Source organism: Dermacentor silvarum, chromosome 3 (assembly GCF_013339745.2).
Source record: "Dermacentor silvarum isolate Dsil-2018 chromosome 3, BIME_Dsil_1.4, whole genome shotgun sequence".
NCBI classification, from domain to species: Eukaryota; Metazoa; Arthropoda; class Arachnida; order Ixodida; family Ixodidae; genus Dermacentor; species Dermacentor silvarum.
Window position 1 is genome coordinate 51347402 of NC_051156.1, and position 20166 is coordinate 51367567.

The 20166-nt window shown below is 46.1% G+C and overlaps 1 protein-coding gene across 3 annotated transcripts in view; it reads right to left on the bottom strand.

Moving 5' to 3' along the window:
- The window catches only part of LOC119444336 (venom metalloproteinase antarease-like TtrivMP_A), a 1295510-nt gene that overhangs the window by 1180566 nt on the left and 94778 nt on the right, over window positions 1-20166 (bottom strand). Inside the window, exon 14 of one of the 3 annotated variants that reach the window (XM_049663281.1) lies at window positions 9126-9259. The exons of the other annotated variants lie outside the window; for them this stretch is intronic. Within the exon in view, the coding sequence (XP_049519238.1) occupies window positions 9221-9259 (39 nt within the window). The 3' untranslated portion in view covers window positions 9126-9220. Of the gene's footprint in view, window positions 1-9125; window positions 9260-20166 lie in introns of those variants that run through there. 3 annotated transcript variants of the gene reach the window in all.

Genomic DNA, 20166 nt, shown 5'->3' on the forward strand with positions numbered 1-20166 from the left:
TATGAGCCCTGCATTCTCTGTCACGTTATACAAAACTTCACCACTCCTATCGCGCTGACTGTTAATCCCACTTCGATCACTCGGATCACATACACAATTGAAATTCCCCATTAACACAATGCAGCGTTCACAGTCCAGTAGACTAGACACGGTATCAAATAAAAGAATTTGTTTAGCAGCGTCATTAAATGCATAGAGGTTCACTTAACGCCATGGCACACGCTGCAACGCAAAATCGCAGCATATATATCGACCTTCAGCGACCACACGGTAACTAAATGCTGAACAAAGTAGGCTCTTTTTTCAGAAACAGGAAGCAGCCAGCGGATAAACCAAGAGCGTGTGAAACGCAGACATTATACTCAGACAGAAAAGGTCCCTTTCTGTCTCATCATCACCCTCAATCTTCGTCTCCTGCACGGCGACGAAGTCGAGGCGGTACCTAGATAAAAGCCGGCGAAGCTGTGCCTGTTTCTGCAAAGACCTAAGACCCCGTACATTCAAAGTTATGAAGAGAAGCTGCTGGGTCAGTGCCATGGTGACTAACCACTATACGGACCTAATGATCTATGTGGTCGGTCCTTGAAGGCAATAGTGAGGCTCCCTCCGAACCCCCACCAGGTCTCCTGGACCGTGATCGTCGGCACTTTCCCGAGTGTTTCGATGTTTTGCGGCGACGTGTTTTTCTTGTAGTACTGGTGGTGTCGCTGTCCGTGCTTGTTTCCGATGTGTTTGTCGCACGGCGCTTCGTAATTGATGTATCCAAGCTACTTCGTCTGTCCTCTACCAGCACAGGGCACGTGTCGAGAAGCTTGGGTGTAGCAGATGAGTCCTTATCGGCTGCCTCATTCTCTTGCTGGTTAGGAACTGGATGTGGGACTACGGGCGCTTCATAGCACTGTTGCTTGGACAGATCTTCTATCTCTTTGCTACATTTCTTGTCTTCGGGTGGTTATGAGATGGCATTGTCTTTAACATCTAGAGGGCACTTGCTGGCACAACTGGTCTCCGCGCCAGATGGAAAATCTCTGGTCGCGTCGAGAACCTCCGTGGCATCCATTATGTGATCTTGCAAGCATTCATCTGGAGGCCGTGTCCTATGTCGTAACTTATCGGCGTATGTTACCACACATTCTTCAGCTGTGTGGCCAAATCACCGGCAGTCTTCACAACGTGGTGTTCTGCAGTTGCGACGAATGTGGCAAAACCTTGTTACAGCGGAGACAAAGCGGGGGTCTGTCTGGAATCAATACAAGGCTTTGCACTCTACAGACAGGAAAGAGATGTGGAACATCACCCACACCTACTCCGTCGGCAAGAGACAACACCACATCACGGTTTAGGGTACGCATTTGTTCCATCTCCGATACTCTCCAGCTTTCTGCTGATATAGATTTCACTTTCCTGTAAGCTTGGAGTGAATCTCGAATGTAGGCGTCTTCCAAACGCTCGGGTAGCCATAAAAGCATCATTTTTACTTCTGTGGGCTCAACGTCCATGACGATGCAGCGTCTTGCTTTCACTGATAAATCCCCGCATATGACCAGCTTTGATTTACTATTACGCCATGCCGATTACTGCGCCATGAATTACTACGCCATGCCGATTAGTGATTCCTGGTTCATAATTTGCGAGGGCAAGACGCAGACACGGTTGCAGTTTTGCACAGACTTCTTGCACAGACATGGTAGATGTGCTATCGTCCTGCAACTAAAACTTACGACTCTATGAGAACGAAAAAGTTGTACGTATTGTATAGTACGCCTGGAAGTGCTGCACCACTTATTTGTTTTGCGATTGGTATATTAACTCCTAAAAAGCCTTAAATGAAACGCCGACCCGGGACTCTGTACGGGCTGTTACTGCCGATTTTCACAGCCGTTTCTTTTTCTTCGCGCAAGGGTAATGCAACATTTCCATAGCTCGACAAAGCATTTTGATCGACACGTATGTGTAGTCGCATATCTCCGTCAGAGAAGCGGTCGATTATTGCGGCTGGAAGCCTTCGGCGACAGCGGATATAGGTATATTTATAAAGCGCCATATCGGCGCTCATCGCTTGTTGTGCGGACACGGTAGTAGACGCAAAAGCATGGTCTGTTTAAGAACACCGATGGGAAAGCTGAACTACAGAATGATATATCCTCGTTACACTTCTTGATTCCTCAGCCCAGACGGGCCCATGGAATCTAAACGGACTCAGCGGGTACGGTAGGCCTAACCTTCAGTAGAAGTGAACGATCTCCGCGCCGGCACCTGGTGAATGCGAAAATGTTTGTATTTGAGCATCAGAGCCTTTTAACTATTAATTTTAGGACACTATAAAAAGTGGAAGTGCACGAATCGCCTCAGCTTTGTTGCCGGTGCTATAATATCAATCAGCGGCAGGCTTTCTGAGGTCCGTTCAAACGCGTCCGAATGGCTGCTGGGTTTCGTGTCGACTGCACAACACTGCGACAACTGGCAGTCATCGCTTGGGTACAAACTACCGGAAAACGAGGCGTTATCTGCGTTTGCGTAATTTCGTTCACGAATACATGCTATCCGAACAGTCAAAATTGAAATGCACAAAGCAAAAGTGATTTTCAGTGTCCTATATATGCATGGGCAGCTCACGCATCTTTATTCCAAGCTGCAACACCACCGACACCAAAGAGACATTCATGATCCCAAATTACAACACTGTTCAGGACAGGTGTCTGTTTAATGGAGAGGACAGGCCCATAAAATTGTATCAAGCATTTAATATTCAACAGCTACTATACTCCGGCAGTGCGGCACAAACAAAACCAGCGCAGTGTTCCGTACTAGCCAGCGAACTACAGCGACAAACGCGGGTGTACAACGCACACCAGTTGCCCGAGCGTCATAGCAGTGAAACCATCGTCTCGTCTATTGTGACCAAGCTCTTATCTAGCGATCTCACCAGTGTCGCAGTGATTCCCAGTGATTCCCAGCGTCCGCCAGCGTCCCTAGCGCCATCCAGTGTCAAAAACGCGCTGGTTTCACACTGGAAGGCACTGGAAGACGCTGGTTTTTGCAATAGGGAGTTCAGTCGCCAGTTCCCCTTGCGCCCGGTGGCAAGATACGCATTAGGTGCATCAGCACAGCGTCGCCCTCCCCCCCCCATCCCTCCTTCCCATACCCCCATGGCTTTCGCGTGCCGTAAGAAGTCGCGTTTACTCTCCGTCATGCGTACGCTCTCCGTGAAAGCGCGCGTACCTCGCACGCTTTCACTCGCACATATGGCGCGTGGCGACGATTTTATCGCGCTTGGACTTTATACGGAACCTCACGATGGCGACGGCAGAAATCTTCTTGCAGTGTCCATATAATTGCTATCGCAATAAAACTAGCCTGCGAAACACGTTCAAGAGAATTCATGTTGGCCACCCCGGTTAGCAAAATGTAAGGAAAAGGGTCAAACGCTGTTTTTTTTGGCACGCCCTGAACGGCGTCATTGCTGCGCATCCTGCAGAAAGAATGCGCACAGATAGCCCAGCGAACCGCTTCTAGGTTCCATAAAATCTTTAGTACAGCGTCGGAGTGGATAGTTTCTCCTATACTGGAAATTCGTACGGAATTTCTTACGACGCCTTTTCCAATTTCACCAAAGTCGAGAAGCTCGAAGACACCAATGCAGCAACTACGATTGCAGTCTTTAGCGCAATTTTCGCAAGGGACAGAGTTCCTGTAGGAGTGTGCACGGATTACGGACCCCAATTTTTGAGTCACTAGGTTACCGTGTTTGCCAAAACATACGAAATCAGTCATGTAACCTCCAGCTCCCGTTATCCACAGTCGAAGTGCCGGGTAGACTGCAAATCGTAAAGCGGATTCTGAAAGATACGCAAGATGTGGAGGAGGACTTTTGGCTCGGCCAGTTTGCCTATTGCTCAGCGCCACTAAAAAATGGGCATTTCAAGGATGAGCTTCTGCAAAGAAGACAACCTCACTCTGACCTTTCTTATTTCGGCAGGGTGTCTAGATTCGCCGTGAGGAAACGTCACCAAACCAAGGCTCGCAAGCCCTTGGAAATACTCCGCGAAGGCACGAAGGTGAGACATCGTGATGATTCGGGGTGCTCTCAAAAAGCGAAGGTGGTGGGTGAACCTGGTCCACGCTCCTACTTGGCCCAAACTCAAGATCAACGTTTCTTGCTGCGAATCCGTCGACATCTACAGATGACGGCGGAACAGTAAGGCAGCGAAAGCGATGACGACGGCGAGCAGAATTCATCAGCAGGAGACTCCCGTACGCCACCGCCTACAGCACCAGTTGATCAAACAGAGCAAGCCTCTCAAGCGTCTTTTTAAGGAACAGCGGCAAACTCAACGAGACCCGCCTGTGTAGCCGGCGATCCTTCGCCTGGTATCCCACCGTCGCCAGCTCCGAGAAGTTCGACTCTTACCACCCGGCCTTCACAGAAGATTGATTATGAGGAACATTTATTCAAGTGCCATGAGCTTACGAGAAATGGTTAGACTTTAGTTGAGTATCTATTTTGTATCTTTCCCGACGGAGAATATATCCCACGCGTGTAATTATCGTATAAGCGCGGACGCGCATCAACCATGCGCAGTATGTCTTTCAATAAACATGCGCTCACTCCCTGCACTGGATATGTGGCTGTAGCGTCGTCACTATTGCTGCCCTACGAAGCCCACGCTACATATACTCATCATCATCATCAGCCTATAATATATGTCCACTGCAGGACGAAGGCCCCTCCCTGCGATGTCCAATTACCTCTGTCTTGCGCTAGCGTATTCCAACTTGCGCCTGCAAATTGCCTAATTTCATCACCCCATCTGGTTTTCTGCTGACCTCGACTGCGCTTCCCTTCTCTCGGTATCCCTTCTGTAACCCTAATGGTCCTCCGGTTATCCATCCTTCGCATTACATGACCTGCCCAGCTTCATTTCTTCCACTTAATGTCAATAAAATATCGGCTATGCCCGTTTCTTCCCTGATCCACACCACTCTCTTCCTGTCTCTTAACGTTAGGCCTAACATTTTTCCTTCCATCTCTCTTTGGGCGGTCTTTCACTTGTTCTCGAGCTTCTTTGTTAACCTCCAACATTCTGTCCCATATATTAGCATCGGTAGAATGCAATGATTGTACATTTTTCTTTTCAACGACAGCGGTAAGCTCCCAGCCAGGATTTGGCGATGCCTGCCGTATTTACTCCAACTCTATGTAATTCTGTAAATTTCTTTCTCATCATCAGGGTCCCCTGTGAGTAATTAACCTAGATACATGTATTCCTTTACAGACTCTAGAGGCTGACTGGCGATCCTGAATTCTGGTTCTCTTGCCAGGCTATTGAACATTATCTTTGTCTTCTGCATATTAATCTTCAACCCCACTCTTACACTTTCTGGGTGAAGGTCCTCAATCATTTGCTGTAATTTGTCTCCATTGTTGCGGAATAGGACAATGTCATCTGCAAACCGAAGGTTGCCGAGATATTCGCCGGTGATCCTCACTCCTAAGCCTTCCCAGTCTAAGAGCTTGAATACTTCTAAGCATGCAGTGAACAGTATTGGCGATATTGTGCCTCCTTGCCTGACCCGATTCTTGATAGCTAACTTTATACTTTTCTTGTGGAGGACCAAGGTAGCTGTGAAATCTTTGTAGATATTTGCTAAGATATTCAGGTATGCCTCCTGTACTCCTTGATTACACAATGCCTCTATGACTGCTGGTATCTGTAGTGAATTAAATACCTTTTCAAAATCTAAGAAAGACACATGGAGAGGTTGATTGTACTCCGCAGATATCTCAATAACCCGTTTGATCACATGGATATATGATCCATCGTCGAAAATCCCTTCCTGAAGCCAGCCAGTACTCGCTCTTGGCTGAAGTCACCTGTTGCCCTGATTCCATTGGAAATTATCTTGGTGAATATTTTATACCATACAGAAAGCAAGCTAATGTGTCTATAATTCTTCAATTCTTTAACGTGTCCCTTCTTATGGATTAATATAATATTGGCGTTCTTACAGCTCTCTGGTACCCTTGAAGCTGTGAGGCATTGCGTATAAAGGGCCGCAAGCTTTTCGAGCCTGATATTTTCTCCATATTTGATTAAATCAAGTATTATTTCATCTTCTCCAGCAGCTTTTCCCCTGGTAATGCCTTGCAAGGCCCTTCTAACTTCATTCGCTAGTTATAGAAAGAGCCTGTGTACCCTGTCATCACTACTTCGAGTGAAAGTATCTTGGCTGCTTTTTGGACCTGTAGAGGTCAGTGTAGAATTCTTCTGCTGCTTTTACTATGTCATCGAAACTGCTGATGATATTGACATGCTTATATTTCAGTGCATACATCTTTCCTTGTCATATGCCAAGCTTTCTTCTTACTGATTTAATCGTGCGTCCAAGTTTTACGGCTTCCTCAATCTTTTCCACGTTATAATTTCGAATATCCCTTACTTACCTCTTGTTGATCAATGTTGACAGTTAAGCGAAATCTATCTGATCTCTTGAGTTGGACACTTTCAAGTTTTGTTGTTTCTTTATTAGGTCCTTTGTTTCTTGGGAGAGCGAACCTACTGGTTGCCTTGGTGCCTTACCTCCCACTTCAAGTGCATCTTGAGATCAACCTATCTAGGGTTTCAATCATTACCTCTATGTTGTCCTCATCTTTCTGTTCTAAAGCTGCATATTTGTTTGTGAGCACGAGCCTGAATTTGTTTGCTTTTACCCTTACTGCCTCTAGGTTGGCTTGTTTCTTCTTGACTAATTTCTCTCTTTCTCTCTTCAAATTGAGAGAAATCCTAGACCTCACTAACCTATGGTCACTGCACTTTACCTGCACCAGCTTGGATCGGAAGAGAGTATGAGATCTATTCATTCCTTGTTTCTCCATTAGGGCTATTCCAGGTCCACTTCCTGTTTCGGCGCTTCCTGAAGAAGGTATTCTTTAATCGGAGCCTATCCCTTTTAGCGAATTCTAGTAACATCTCTCCTCTTGCATTCCTAGAATCGATGCCGTAGTTGCTAATTGCTTGCTCACCAACCTGCTTTGTCCTCACTTTTGCATTGAAGTCGCCCATGACTACAGTATACTGAGTTTGCACCTATCTCATTGCTAATTCAACATCTTCATAAAGCTGTTGTATTTCTTCATCATCCTGACTAGAGGTTGGGGCGGAGGCTTGTACTACCTTCATTTTGTAACTCCTATTCAGCTTTATTAGAACGACTGCAACCCTCTCTTTAATGCTGTAGAATTCATCAATGTTACCCGCTATGTTGTTATGGACTATAAATACTACCCCGGATTCTCTCTTATCCGGAAGACCTCTGGAGCAGAGGACGTGGCCGTTAGTCAGCACTGTGTAAGCCTCACTAGTTCTTACCTCACTAAGGCCAATAGTGTCCCAGGCAGCACCTGATAATTCTTCAAATTACCCTGTTAAGCTAGCCTCACTCGATAGGGCGGGCGTGTTTGAACATTGCCAGGTTCAGTTCCAGTGGCCGCCTGTGCGGACCCAGAGATTCTTAGCACCCTCTGCCACGTCGCAGGTCTGACCGCCGCCTTGGTCAGGTGCTCCGCAGCTACTGGGGACGGAGGGCCATGGGTAAATTGTCGTAGTCGTGAGGGAGGTAGTGGCCGAATACTGCACTAGGGAGGCCAATTCCTGTTCTGGTGAGGGAGTGACTGATGAAGCTTAGTGGGCCTTCCTAGTTTGGTTGCACCTGAACTAGTATAGCCCCACTAGCTCTCGACAATATATTTTTTTTTCTTGGTGCTGTGAGGCACCACTCCATGCCTGAAAATGTGGTGGACTGGAGTAGGATTCGAACTTACGGCCTTCACATTTGAGGCCGAGTATTCTACCTCTGCTCCACGCCACCAGCCATGTATATTATTACAAGCAATTCCTTGTTTCGTAAATCTGCGAAATTATTTAATACTGGGACTTATGTGAAACAAACACAGTATGATTATCAGCTAGACTTAGTGGGGAGGGGGGTGGGGCGGCAGCTAAATTTTAAAGGCCAGGGTTTTTAGAAATGCCAACGACAACGACATTTTGTACCACGCAAAAAGCCTATATGTATAGCGTAAGATAGTTGAGATATCAAGCGGGCCTCACAAAAGTTGACGTTTGAAATAAGAGCGCAAGCATCAGGAAAAGATTGCGGAACTATCCGTTTTTGATACGTTAACTGAAAAAATCGTAGCCTCTAAAGCTCGCCTAAAACGACGCATTACCTAGAACTCGTGGCCCCGTGCAATCAACTCGGAGATAAGGCGGCGGCCACGGGGGCCGGTGGTGCGCCGGAAGACCGTGGAGGCGGCGTGCTGAGACTTAGATTATAGCGACATCCACCACATGCACACGTCGTCGGCTTAGGAGGCGCTTATGAGCTGCTAAGAAGAAATCGATACAATTACCAGCCGGCGCTTCGCTAACACTGCTTCCCTTGTATATATTACTCATTTCGAACACATTTAGTGAAATAAAAATTTCGGCGGAGTTTGCCTTAAACGTACACGTAAATCTAAGAACACCACCGTTATCACACTTCGGCCACGTTCAAATACTTTGAGCAAACACTTGGCTCACGTCGGCCTGAAGTAAATGCTGTCTGTGCCGGCGGAAGATATAGGTAACTCAAACTACGCGAAATATGATGACGATTGGTTCACCTTCGTGCAGTAACCGAAATGAAATCCTACAATTGTTATGCGGCTGGATCAAAAACGACTGCAGCAGATATGTAACGACATCTTTCTTTATACAAATCATATAGTCAGCATTAGTATCGGCAGTACAGAGCTTTCCAATACCTACCATTTGGTTGATATTCGGATGATCAAAGCTCCCTTGATGCCTTGTTAACCGGCTTCCTGTGGCATATTTCGCCACTACATGCCAGTGGCTATCCATCACAATGAAATTTCCAACGCTGCGGTGCACGCTCAAAGTCATTAATATTGCATAAGACGCGCGAGAACAATGCCGCGACTGTTTGTATAGTATGAAGACACCTCTTGGAACACGCATATTTTGTTAGCTCACCATGCACCGGAATGCGGCGAATGCATCGGTGAGTACAACACTCATACTGTTGATTGACTAGCTGCGAAACTCAATCAAGACCAGTAAAGTTGCTTCTGAACGATTTATTACCGAAAGGCTCGGAACTTGGGTTTCTTGAAATGGGCAAGAAAACTGGTGTATGGTGGAGCTTTCAACTACTACCATTTAAAATCTCCACAGACTCCTCTTCTGCACGTCTGCAATGCAAGAAAATAAAACGGTAAGGCCGGGAGAACAGTAGCACGTAATAATGTGTCGGTGTATAGGGAAACTACCTACCGGGACTATATTGGAGGACGAATCCTTTTGCAAAAGTTAAGTGCGACTGTTCCAGTTCAGTGCGTTCTTACCTGAAATTAGCTTCGCCAAGATAAAAAAAAGTGCGTTAAAAGAACACTACGTATGTATTTGAGCTAAATATCTAGGCGTTACAATCATGCAGCAAGGGTCCAAGGAAAGTACGTGCTCATATACATCCTATCCTCGAACCCGGGGGTTCTGCTCCTTCCTTCGTAATCTCATCTAGTCCATGGCAGCGCTCTCAGAAGAATACGAGCTGACGGGACGCTGCACCTTGTATGGCATGGTACTGTAGTCCAGCACATAAAGGCATTATGAAGTTTTCAAAGTGCCTTGCCCCGAGCCTGCACCGTATGCCCTATCTGCAGTGTCCCGGCAGAAAGACAACACGTGGTAGTGCTTATAGATGACCGGATGCAGAAAAAACAGCTTACGCGCTGCCAGCTGCAACTTACGATCAACAGGTTCCAAGAGGCCCTTTATGCCTTGTTTTATGAACGAGGCTTGCATGCAATATTGAAATATATCATATCATGTGGCAACCCTTGTGGCCAGAAAAAAATTGGCCAAGCCCCTCAAGAGGACCTATCGTGACTTCAATGATAGATACTTGTAGCTAGGAGCAGAATGTTTGTCAATTTAATCGGAATTTTCGCGTCGTGGCCACAGAATGGCGCAGCCCGCTTTCTGTGGCTACGTCAAAACTCGCAGCTCTTAATGGTCTACCGTTTACGCTGTTCGCCGATGTCGGAGTCCAATTGCTGCACTTCTGTTTTAATGCCAATCTAGATATCGTCGTGCGTGTTCTAGACAGACGACAACGACGATGGGGACATTAACGGACTCCGTCTATTGGGTCAGTGGGATTCTTAGAGAAAAGAAGACGTGTCTCTATTCTGTTTTGTTTGAACAGGTTGTCCTGCTGTTCTTTTAGAACGTCTCCCTGTTCTCTCTTGGCGTTGTACCGCGACAGTGGTGGAGGTGCGGGGTGTATTGACCACGCCTGATGCTCCGAACTCCTTCTGGGAGTCGTTCATCTAGCCCGGACGCATTGACCCCACTTACGACCCCGTGCTTCGCTTCAGTCGTCGACTGCTAGGCCTTGCCCCGGAGTTCTCCCCTCTTCAACCACATCTTTCCAGGAGCTGGACACATCTGGCAATGGCCGAAACCAGCCCACCGCAAGCACCACAAAGCAGCCGGTCTCCAGTCCGCAACAAGTAACCGTTCTTCATCCGCTGGTTCCCGATCTCTATCGTGGTGCAGCCTTCGAAGACATTGAATACTGGCTTGACAAGTACGAGCGCGTCGCCCACATTAACCAATGGACTGAGCAGCAGAAGCTCTACCACGTCTATTTCGCGCTTGACGACCGTGGCCGTACTTGGTACGAGAACCGCGAAACTAGCCTATCGACATGGCATGACTTTCGGCAGAAAATCACCGATACGCTTGCAAGTGCCGACCGACGCGACCGCGCCCAGCAGTTGATAGAGCTACGAGTGCAACAACCCAATGAGTCGGTCACAATGTTTGCCGAAGACATGGCCCGTCTAATTCGTAGAGCCGACCCGAACATGACCGAGGATAGGAAGCTGCGCTACCTCATACGAGGTGTAAAAGAGCAGTTGTCCGCGGGGCTTGTACGAAATCCTCCAGTCACCGTCGCTGATTTTGTCCAAGAGGCTGCGGCTATTGAGCGGGCTCTTCATCAACGGTGCAGGCAATACGATCGACTGTCCACCAGCACCGCAATCAATGCCGCCGCATTGACTCCACAGTATCAGAGCTCCTTGCGTGAAATGATCAGAGAGCTCGTCAGAGAAGAAATTCAGAGAATTATGACACCGACAGTGGATAGACCCGTTGCGTCAACTGCCGAAGTTGTATGCGACGAAATCAGGCAGGCGTTCCCGGCTGCCGATCTTCAAGACCAACAGCGTCCCATGACTTACGCCGCCGCCGTCCGATGTCCCTAACCCGTTACAACCACACCGCCGTACCGCCACCAGCCTCCGACAGCCACTCCTTGGTCACCGCCACAAGAGGAGGCTTTGAGGAGCGCACCCGTGATGAATATGCAGTCATACCGCCAGCCGTCATTCGCTTCTCCTTGGTCCACGCCGCAAAACGACCCTACGAGACGGCCGCCCTTTCGAAGATCCGACGCGTGGCGCACCGTCGATAACCGCCCTCTCTGTTTTAACTGCGGAGGTGCCGGCCATATTTCGCGCCATTGCTGGCATCGCGACTCATCATTTCGACCTCTTCGTCCGTGGTCTGATTTTCGACGTGCAAATGACGCCTCCATGCTACGCCGCGACGATCCTGCATTCCAGGAGCCTCCCATAGCGCACCCGAATCACGCATCCGCGCCCAATGATCGAACCGATTTCGGCCGTCGGTCGCGCTCTCCAACCCTTCCACGCCAGATGCCTGCTGGACGCCCTTTTGCTGACCTGTCGCGGTACAACGCCAAGAGAGGACAGGGAGACGTTCTGCAAGAACAGCAGGACAACTGTTCAAACAAACAACAGAACAGAGACACGTCTTCTTCGTTCTCTAAGAATCCCACTGACCCACTAGACGGAGTCCGTTAATGTCCCCATCGTCGTTGTCGTCTGTCTAGAACACGCGCGACAATATGCAGTAGGTGTCAAAGCTCATAGGCCCATCTGAATTGTTGCTTTCCCCCTTGACCAGTCCAGGGTAGCCTACCGGGCTCTGCCTTGTTAACCTCCTGCCTTTTCCTTATGATTTCTAGCTATTATTTTTGCTTCAGGTAACTACTGCGTAGCAGCGTCTCAACTGTTTTCGAGAAACGTGTTGTAGTGGAAAACGCTTTAATCAATTGCTTGCTTATGGAACGCTTCAAATTCCTGAGGTTCTCTGGAAATCTTTCCTTTTTACACACGATGTCACATTTTCAACTACTCGCGAATCTCTATATGCGCAAGCGTTTAGTATGAAATTTAGATGGCGAAATAAAGCGTTCCAAGCATATCGGACATGCACGTGGATGTAAAAAGTTGCTGCCAATCCGTGAATGATCGCGTATCAGAACACGCTCCGTTTTCACGGTAGCTGGAGACATTGTCTGTAATTTATTGAATCGTGGATGATTCTCCGCATTGGAACGCATGTGATATCTGACGTATTCATGAAGGCATTAGATTCAAGCCACTGCACTTGTGTTTTACAGCATTTTATCAGAATCCTACTGTACATGGCATTTATGTACATGATATTGTATGAAATCCCACTGTTGAGCGACATTGTTGATGAATAAAACTTGAAACTTGAAAACTTGAAACATAGTGTTTCAAAACGCCAATTCTCTCGTTCGCGCAATATTTTTCCATACAACTAGATGGCTGACAGCGTAGCAAAAGCCAGCGTCTTGTACTGCCACTAAGCGTCCATTACTTGCGTTTTACCACACTGTATAACATGTGCTAAATAAGATTAAACGAATAAGGATTATCAGTGGATCCAATGTTTCGCGAAGCACCTTGCCTCCATCAGGGCATTGTCTTGCTGTCATAAATGACCCTTGTACGAACGTTTGCATCAGTGATATTCCTTATGCGACAGGTGATATGCCCTTCAGGCCTGTCCTCCTGTGAACTTCGGTGTAGTTTTATTGCATAGGAACGCTTGCTCTTGCTGCAATTCATTGGCAGGGAGATGATGAGGCCCGAAAATTGTTTGATCACATGGCATGGCCTAGTCAGGCTAATGTTTGCCTTTAGCTGTTTCCCTAAGGCAATTTCAATATCGACTTAAATACACCAAGACAGAAAGGAGACTCTACTCGGCTTCATTAGGGATGTCCTCAGGAATATCGAAACTGGCGATGACTGCTGTGCCAGTATTATGTCCGGTAAAATAGGCGGTCCAAACACACCAAAAGATTGCAATCTACTGTCGGAAGTGGCATTATACCTTGGGAGCACCCATGCACACCCGTGAGCAAAAGTATACGGACTAGGGGTCGCGCAATCAAGCCAATTTTTCCTGTGCCTGTGAACCCAAATTGAAATTAGGGAGAGCAGCCAAAGGTTAGGTTGATGCGGATGAGCTGCGCATTGTACATGTCCGAAATTCAACAGAAAATTACTTAGTTTCTGACGTTTATTTGTTGACTATGCGGATAATATTGGTTTTGCATCAAATACAGAGACACTGAAAATATCGTTCGGTATATTTAATGCTATGCATGCTGGGAAGACAAGCGCGCATATGCATGCTGGGAAGACAAGCGCTCATTGGAGGGCACGAAGCAAACTTATTACGTTTCGTGCATGTTGGCCTTAGAAGACTTCATATTGTTACAAGCGTGAAAGTCTTGCATGATTTGGGTATGTGCCGCAAGCAGTAGTGGTAAACGGGGTACCAGAGGGCAGAGAAGACGTTAGCCTAGCGATAGCGGGTGCCTTCTTTACTTTGCGTATTCATTGTCAAAAAGAATTTTTTTAGCTACCTACTGCCGCCCGATTCTTGGCCTATCCCCCTCAGTGGGTGCGAGCCATGGTGAAGGATCATCATCATCATCATCAACCTCGGCTGGTCAGTAGAGAGAAACCAAATCAAGGCAACCACGTAGAAGTTCGCCTCGGACGGACGACATCTTGGTGTTCCAAAGCGCCGTCCGTGAAGATTCCACGCGGATTTGGTCAAGTAGCTGGCGGTTTTCCTGGCGGTCAAGTAGCTGGCGGTTTTCCAATTGTTTTTGACGCTTCTTTAGAAAAGCTGTTAACATATTAGAGTAATTTCGTGATCATCTGCTATGTCTCTCATCGCCAGGCCAGGAGGCATACTCCTGGTCGGCTTCCATTCCTCCCCCTGATTTGCCTGTGGAGCTTTTCTTACGCAGTGGGACCACCAGCGTACCTGTGGCTATAGTCCCGAGTGATGGCGGAATGATTCGCATGAAGAATCCCAAGGCGATTCAAAACGAACTGCGGATGGCCTCGGTCAATTTTCAACAGATTACCGAGGTTCGACAATTTGGCCGAGGGGGCATCCTTTGCTGCTCGTCAGACCAGGCTTGTGTACAAGATTTACTGAAGTGCAATGTTTTTGCGACACATCCGGTGAGCAGCTACATTCCTCCTCACCTCGCATGTACCAAAGGCCTAGTCCGTGGTGTTGACATAAGTCTGTGTCCCGCAGAAATTTTGGAAATGTTTTCATCGGCAGGCGTGATTTCTGTGTATCGTTGCAGTCGAGTCGCTGATAATAAGCGCATACCCACAGAAACTGTCATTGCTACGTTTGCTGGCTTGAATCGTCCATCAGAAAATAAGGCATGGCCACTCATATACCGAGTTGAGCCTCTATCACCCCGTGTCCTTCAGTGTTTAAAATGCTGGCGGTTTGGAGACTCCCTAAAAGCTTGCAGATCAAATACACGGTGCCGCGTTTGTGGAGAAGACCATAACTCAATGAATGTTCGTCACGTGAGGAATCCTGCTGCCTTTGCCGTGGTACTCATCCTGCAGATGAGCCTAACTGCCCTGCAAGGACAAGAGAACTACAAATCCTTGAAATAATTGATAGACGCCGATGCTCTCGTCGCGAGGCCATTGCAGAAATTCAGAGTAGGACTCCAGGATATGCCGGTATAACGGCCCGTCAAACATTAGCTATGGATAACTCAATCTCTCAGGCTGTTCCGGCTTCCGTCGAAAAGGCGTTGGAAAAAGCAATCGAACGCATTATGGTGAACCTCACCGATTCCCTTGTTCAGGCATCCACACAATTCGGTCAGTGGTTTCAAATTGCTAATAAAACCAACACTGAGGGTCAGGTGCCTGTTCTACCAAAAAGTCAATCTAGTCAAGTGTCGACCGCAATACCAATGATAAACAACGATGTTGCAAAGCCATCAACTTCTGAGAAAGTTGACCACACCTGCCTTTCAGACACAGATGCGACCGAAAATCAAGATGTAGAAATGGACCCCCGATCACTTAAACGCACAAGATCACCGGTAAACAAAAAAGCTAGCTCGCACCAACTCAAAGGCTAAAAAGTACGTGAGAGAGACTCCCTAAGAAAGACTTCTTAAAAGAGCGTTTTAGACCAAGCAGTCTCTGCTGCTCTGCTTTTTTCACCATAGGAAGCTTAACAGTAATTCAGTGGAACTGTCGTTCCATACTTTCCGCTGCAACAAATTTATTATATCTCCTTCTAAATATTCTCCAGATATTTATTTTACAGGAAACCTGGCTTACTGCTGATCAAAATTTTAATCTAAAAAATTTCCGATGTTTTCGATTGGATCGCCTTTCCCGAGGCGGTGGTTTAGCTATCTTTGTCAGCAAAGATCTGCCATAAAGCTACGATAGCACACAGATAATGTCACCAGAATGTGAGATGTTAGTATTGGATATAACGCTTCCTGGTTGCACGCCATTTTCCCTAGTTAACACGTACTTCCCTGCAGGGTTGCAAGATACCCGTTATCTCGATACCGCTATTGCTAACAGTCAGAAAAACGTCATACAAGTAGGCGACTTTAATTCTCACCATGTAATCGTGGGGTTTCCGAACGGATACTTGTGGCAGAAGGTTGTGGGATTGGACTTTATCAAATCATTTCTCTTGTTTAAATTCAGGAGCACATACTTTCGTTCGCGGTCAGCCACGTTCTGCCCTAGATCTTACGTTTGTCAGCTCGAGCATTTCAATCACCTCCTGGAACACAGTTGACTCCGGTACTAACAGTGATCATCTACCTATAATTTTGAACTGGTTACTCTCGTCAACTTGTTTAGATAATCATGTGTGAACTTTTGTAAATTACTCAAAATTTAAAAATGTGTTAAAATCAGCTTTAAACGCTCAGTAAGGCATGGAGAAGGATATTAAGGCAATGAGCCTTTGTTCAATAATAAAACAAATCAAAAAAGTTTCAATTTGTACCATCTACTAAAGGTGTTTCTTATTGTCCATGGTGGAATTCTGACTGTGAGCGAGAGTTTAGACGTCGAAAAGCTGCATGGAAAAAACTTTTATAACCAATGCCCTGTAAATTGGGCAGATTATACATATGTAGCTGCTACATTTAAGCGAACAGTCGCAAAAGCTAAGGACGATTACGATTCGAAACACTACATATCTTCTAAGTCTAGTAATAAAAAGTTCTGTTTAAATTTCTTCGATCCCGTAAAGTTATAACAGGCCCAGTGAATATCGACTCAGTCGTTCTATCAACAAAGGAGTTATCAGAGTCACTTGAGAAAATTGCTGAAGGTCTAGCGCAGTGATTTCACGTAAATTGCCGTCAGGACTATCGAAACCTCCCTCGGAGACGACTTGTGGAAGTCACATTGACAGAGCTTGAAAACATAATTAGATTATTACCGGCGTCAGCACGAGGCCCAGATGGAATTACACAACGAATGCTAAAAGTTTTGTTTGATTATGCGCCTCAAGACCTATTAAATAGTAAATTTTTCTCTAAAAAAGTCCTGGGTTCCAAGAGTGGAGGGTAGCTAAAATTATTCCACTGTTGAAGAAAAAAGCAGCTGGACTTAACCTAGACAACATAAGGCCAATTTCTCTTACTTCCAATGTCGTAAAATTAATAGAAAGGATTATTCATGGGCGCATAACACATTCTATGCAGGATACAATTCTCAGTCCTTGTCAGATTGGATTTCGTCCCGGGCACTCTATATGGTGCGCTTCCATCTAGAGAGCCGCATTAAACTAGCTCGTCACAAACGAGAGTATGTAGCTTTGGTGACGCCATGTGGCGAAAGCATACGACACTGTCGAATACCTAATTCTATTCAATAAACTGAAGTCTATGAATTTACCGAAGTATATTACCGCATGGATATATGAATTTAGAGAGATAGATAATTTTATTGTTATCAACACGGCATTTCGACGTCTAAATACAAGCAAACAAGAGGTACCACAGGGTGCCGTTCTTTCACCATTTTTTTAACGTTTTGCTAAGCACAATTCCTTTGTCCAGGGTGAACGTTTATGTTTATGGGGACGATATTGCATTCTTTACATCTGCAACTAATGTACACTCACTGCACCAGTCATTGCAGAGTTACCTAGGAAGGCTTGAGACATGGCTAGATGAGTTATGTATGTCCTTAAATGTTAATAAAAGTGCTGTGCTAGTTTCCCGTTAACTGCACCAGTGCATATATCCCTCCAATATCACCAGGAACCATTCCTCAAGTTGACTCAGTGAAATACCTTGGTGTCATATACGATGAAAAGCTTGTCTGGCGCACTCACATTGAACATATCGCAACAAGGGCAGAACGTGCCGTAGCTATGCTCCACCGGCTCAGTCACCGTCGCTCTGGACTACGCAGTACTTTAATGATGATATATAAATGTATATTTGGCCCATATTAGAATTCGGTTGCGTGTTATTTTCCGGTGTCCCGCCTATAAAATTAAACCTCTGATACTATTAGAAAGAAAATCTCTACGATTATGCCTTGGGCTACCTAGATTTTGCCAACACTGTGTTATATCAGGAAGCTAACATACCCACTCTAGATTGCAGATTACGCATGCTTACGGTTCAGACTTTTTTAAAAATTTATGAATTTCAAGGAGGCGGCTCAATACATATTTTTCACTGAACCGTCTGAGTTTTTAATGTATCGTGGCCACGATTGCCAATCCCAGATAATTTTGTGCACGCACAGTTACAACAATTGAATGTGTCATACGTGAAGTTTGCCATTCAAATAATGCCTTAGCAGACCTCAAAATTGAATTCGAGGACATATTTCCAAATCATGCTAAACTATTGCCTAGCAGACATTTAAAAATAATTAGAAGACCAGCTAAACCAGCTAGCTACTGACAACATAATAGCTACCGACGCTTCCGTGTGCATGGAAGGCAGGAGTGGGATGATCTGATCTCTTCAATGGTCTTACTCTCTTCGCCTTCCCGACTTCACACCGATTTTTCAGGCAGAACTAATAACGATTATATTAGCCCTACGAAAAATTCCCCAAAACGACTTCATTAGCAGCTATTGTCACTGACTCACGTCTCTATGCACAGCACTTACAGCCTCGTCAAATTCAAAAATATTGCGAACATTTTGTTCAATGGTTCCTTCGTACTTGCGGAAGTATTCTGCTTGGGTACCGGGACATCGCGGTTTGCACGAATGAAATGGCTGATTCACTCGCACGAGAGCATCACTTAATGGCCCTGTCATATCTGTTTTGCCGACATCAGCTTATGTCACCGCGGCAAGGTACAGAAATTTCTCTATATCGCAAAATTCTGCAAATCTTTTAACATCTTCTGATCCATCATCTTTGCTTCTAATGGAATAATAATTGGTGTACATCAAGGCAATTGGAAGTTTCCATTACAAATTGAGATGCCGTATACCGCCATTAAATTTTACTTACACAGGTCTGGTCTCGCGGTATCCCCTTTATGTTCTTTTTGCAATGAATCCGAATCCATTGAGCATTTTTTCCTTCGTGCCGCCGATTTTTAAGAGAAAGAAAAATCTTAGAAATTGCATTTCGAAAACTTCGCCTATTATTAACCTCACCAACCATTCTCCTTGGGGCGACTTCACTGGGACACAGTCACAGGGATGCTTTTCTTGCAGTTTACAATTTCATTAGAGATACAAAAAGATTACCTTGCTGAATTTCTAGAATTATGAATTATTCCTATTACTTCAATTTGATGACAAAATTCCTTTATCTTAAAATTAAGATTAAATCTCAAATTAAGATTAGGTTTTGTAAAATTCGAGAAATAACATAGTTGAAACCGCCTGCTCTTGGCCATCCCCCGTAGTGGGTATGCGCCAAAGTTTAGGAAACAAGACAAGACAAGACAAAAAACCTCGGCTGGCGCTCAAGACCGTCGGTTGCGTCCCAATAAACCCCTCTTCACGGAGAGTTACCCATAACAGAGTGGTGGAGGTGCTGGGTACACGACGTCGCCGTACTACGGAGTCGCAACCGCTTGAACTTCGCCGGAGCCGCCGTCTAGCGGTCTCACACCGAAACAGTCATCATGCCTCAGAACGGAGGACCAGACCCGAGCCAGTTGCAACCGCGCCAAGGTCAACGCCACTTGCTCCTGCACACCATTACATAGAAAAGCTCTTTCGCGGGAAGAGCGGGAGAAGACGTGGACTAGTGGCTTACGCACTACAATCGGTGGAGTGAGACGATATAACCACTAGAACTCGGTCACGAAACTTGACAACGTCGTCTTTTTTGAGAGAAATCACATGATGTAGTTCGAGAATCACGAAGAATCCTTAACAACATGGGACTCCTTATTGAGGAAATAGGGAAATGTTTTGGCGACACTGATGCCAAAAGAAACGCGCGGAGAGAGCACTTGCCCAAAGAGCTCAAACTCCAACTGACACATGGCTAGCTAATATAGAATACTCAAGTTGTGCAAAATCATAAACCCGCGAATGTCTCAGGACGACCGAGTCGGACAATTTCTGAAAGGAATCGCAGAAGACGTCTGTAATTTTCTGATAGGGAGGAAAACCTCACGTCTGTCTCAGATGTCTTGCGTCACTGCCGTACATTTGAGACGTTGAATACCCGTTGCATTGCGCCCAAATTTGGATGACTGGCAAACGTGACAACTGTCACCAGCGTCGATACGAGTCCGTCCACCAACCTTGCCTCTAATAACCGGGAAATAGTACGCGAATAACTACGGCGACACAATGAACTAGTGTGCAACCCAGCTCAACCACCGGCTACGTACCCAGTAGATCACTAAGCGCCCACAGCACCATGCGGTACTT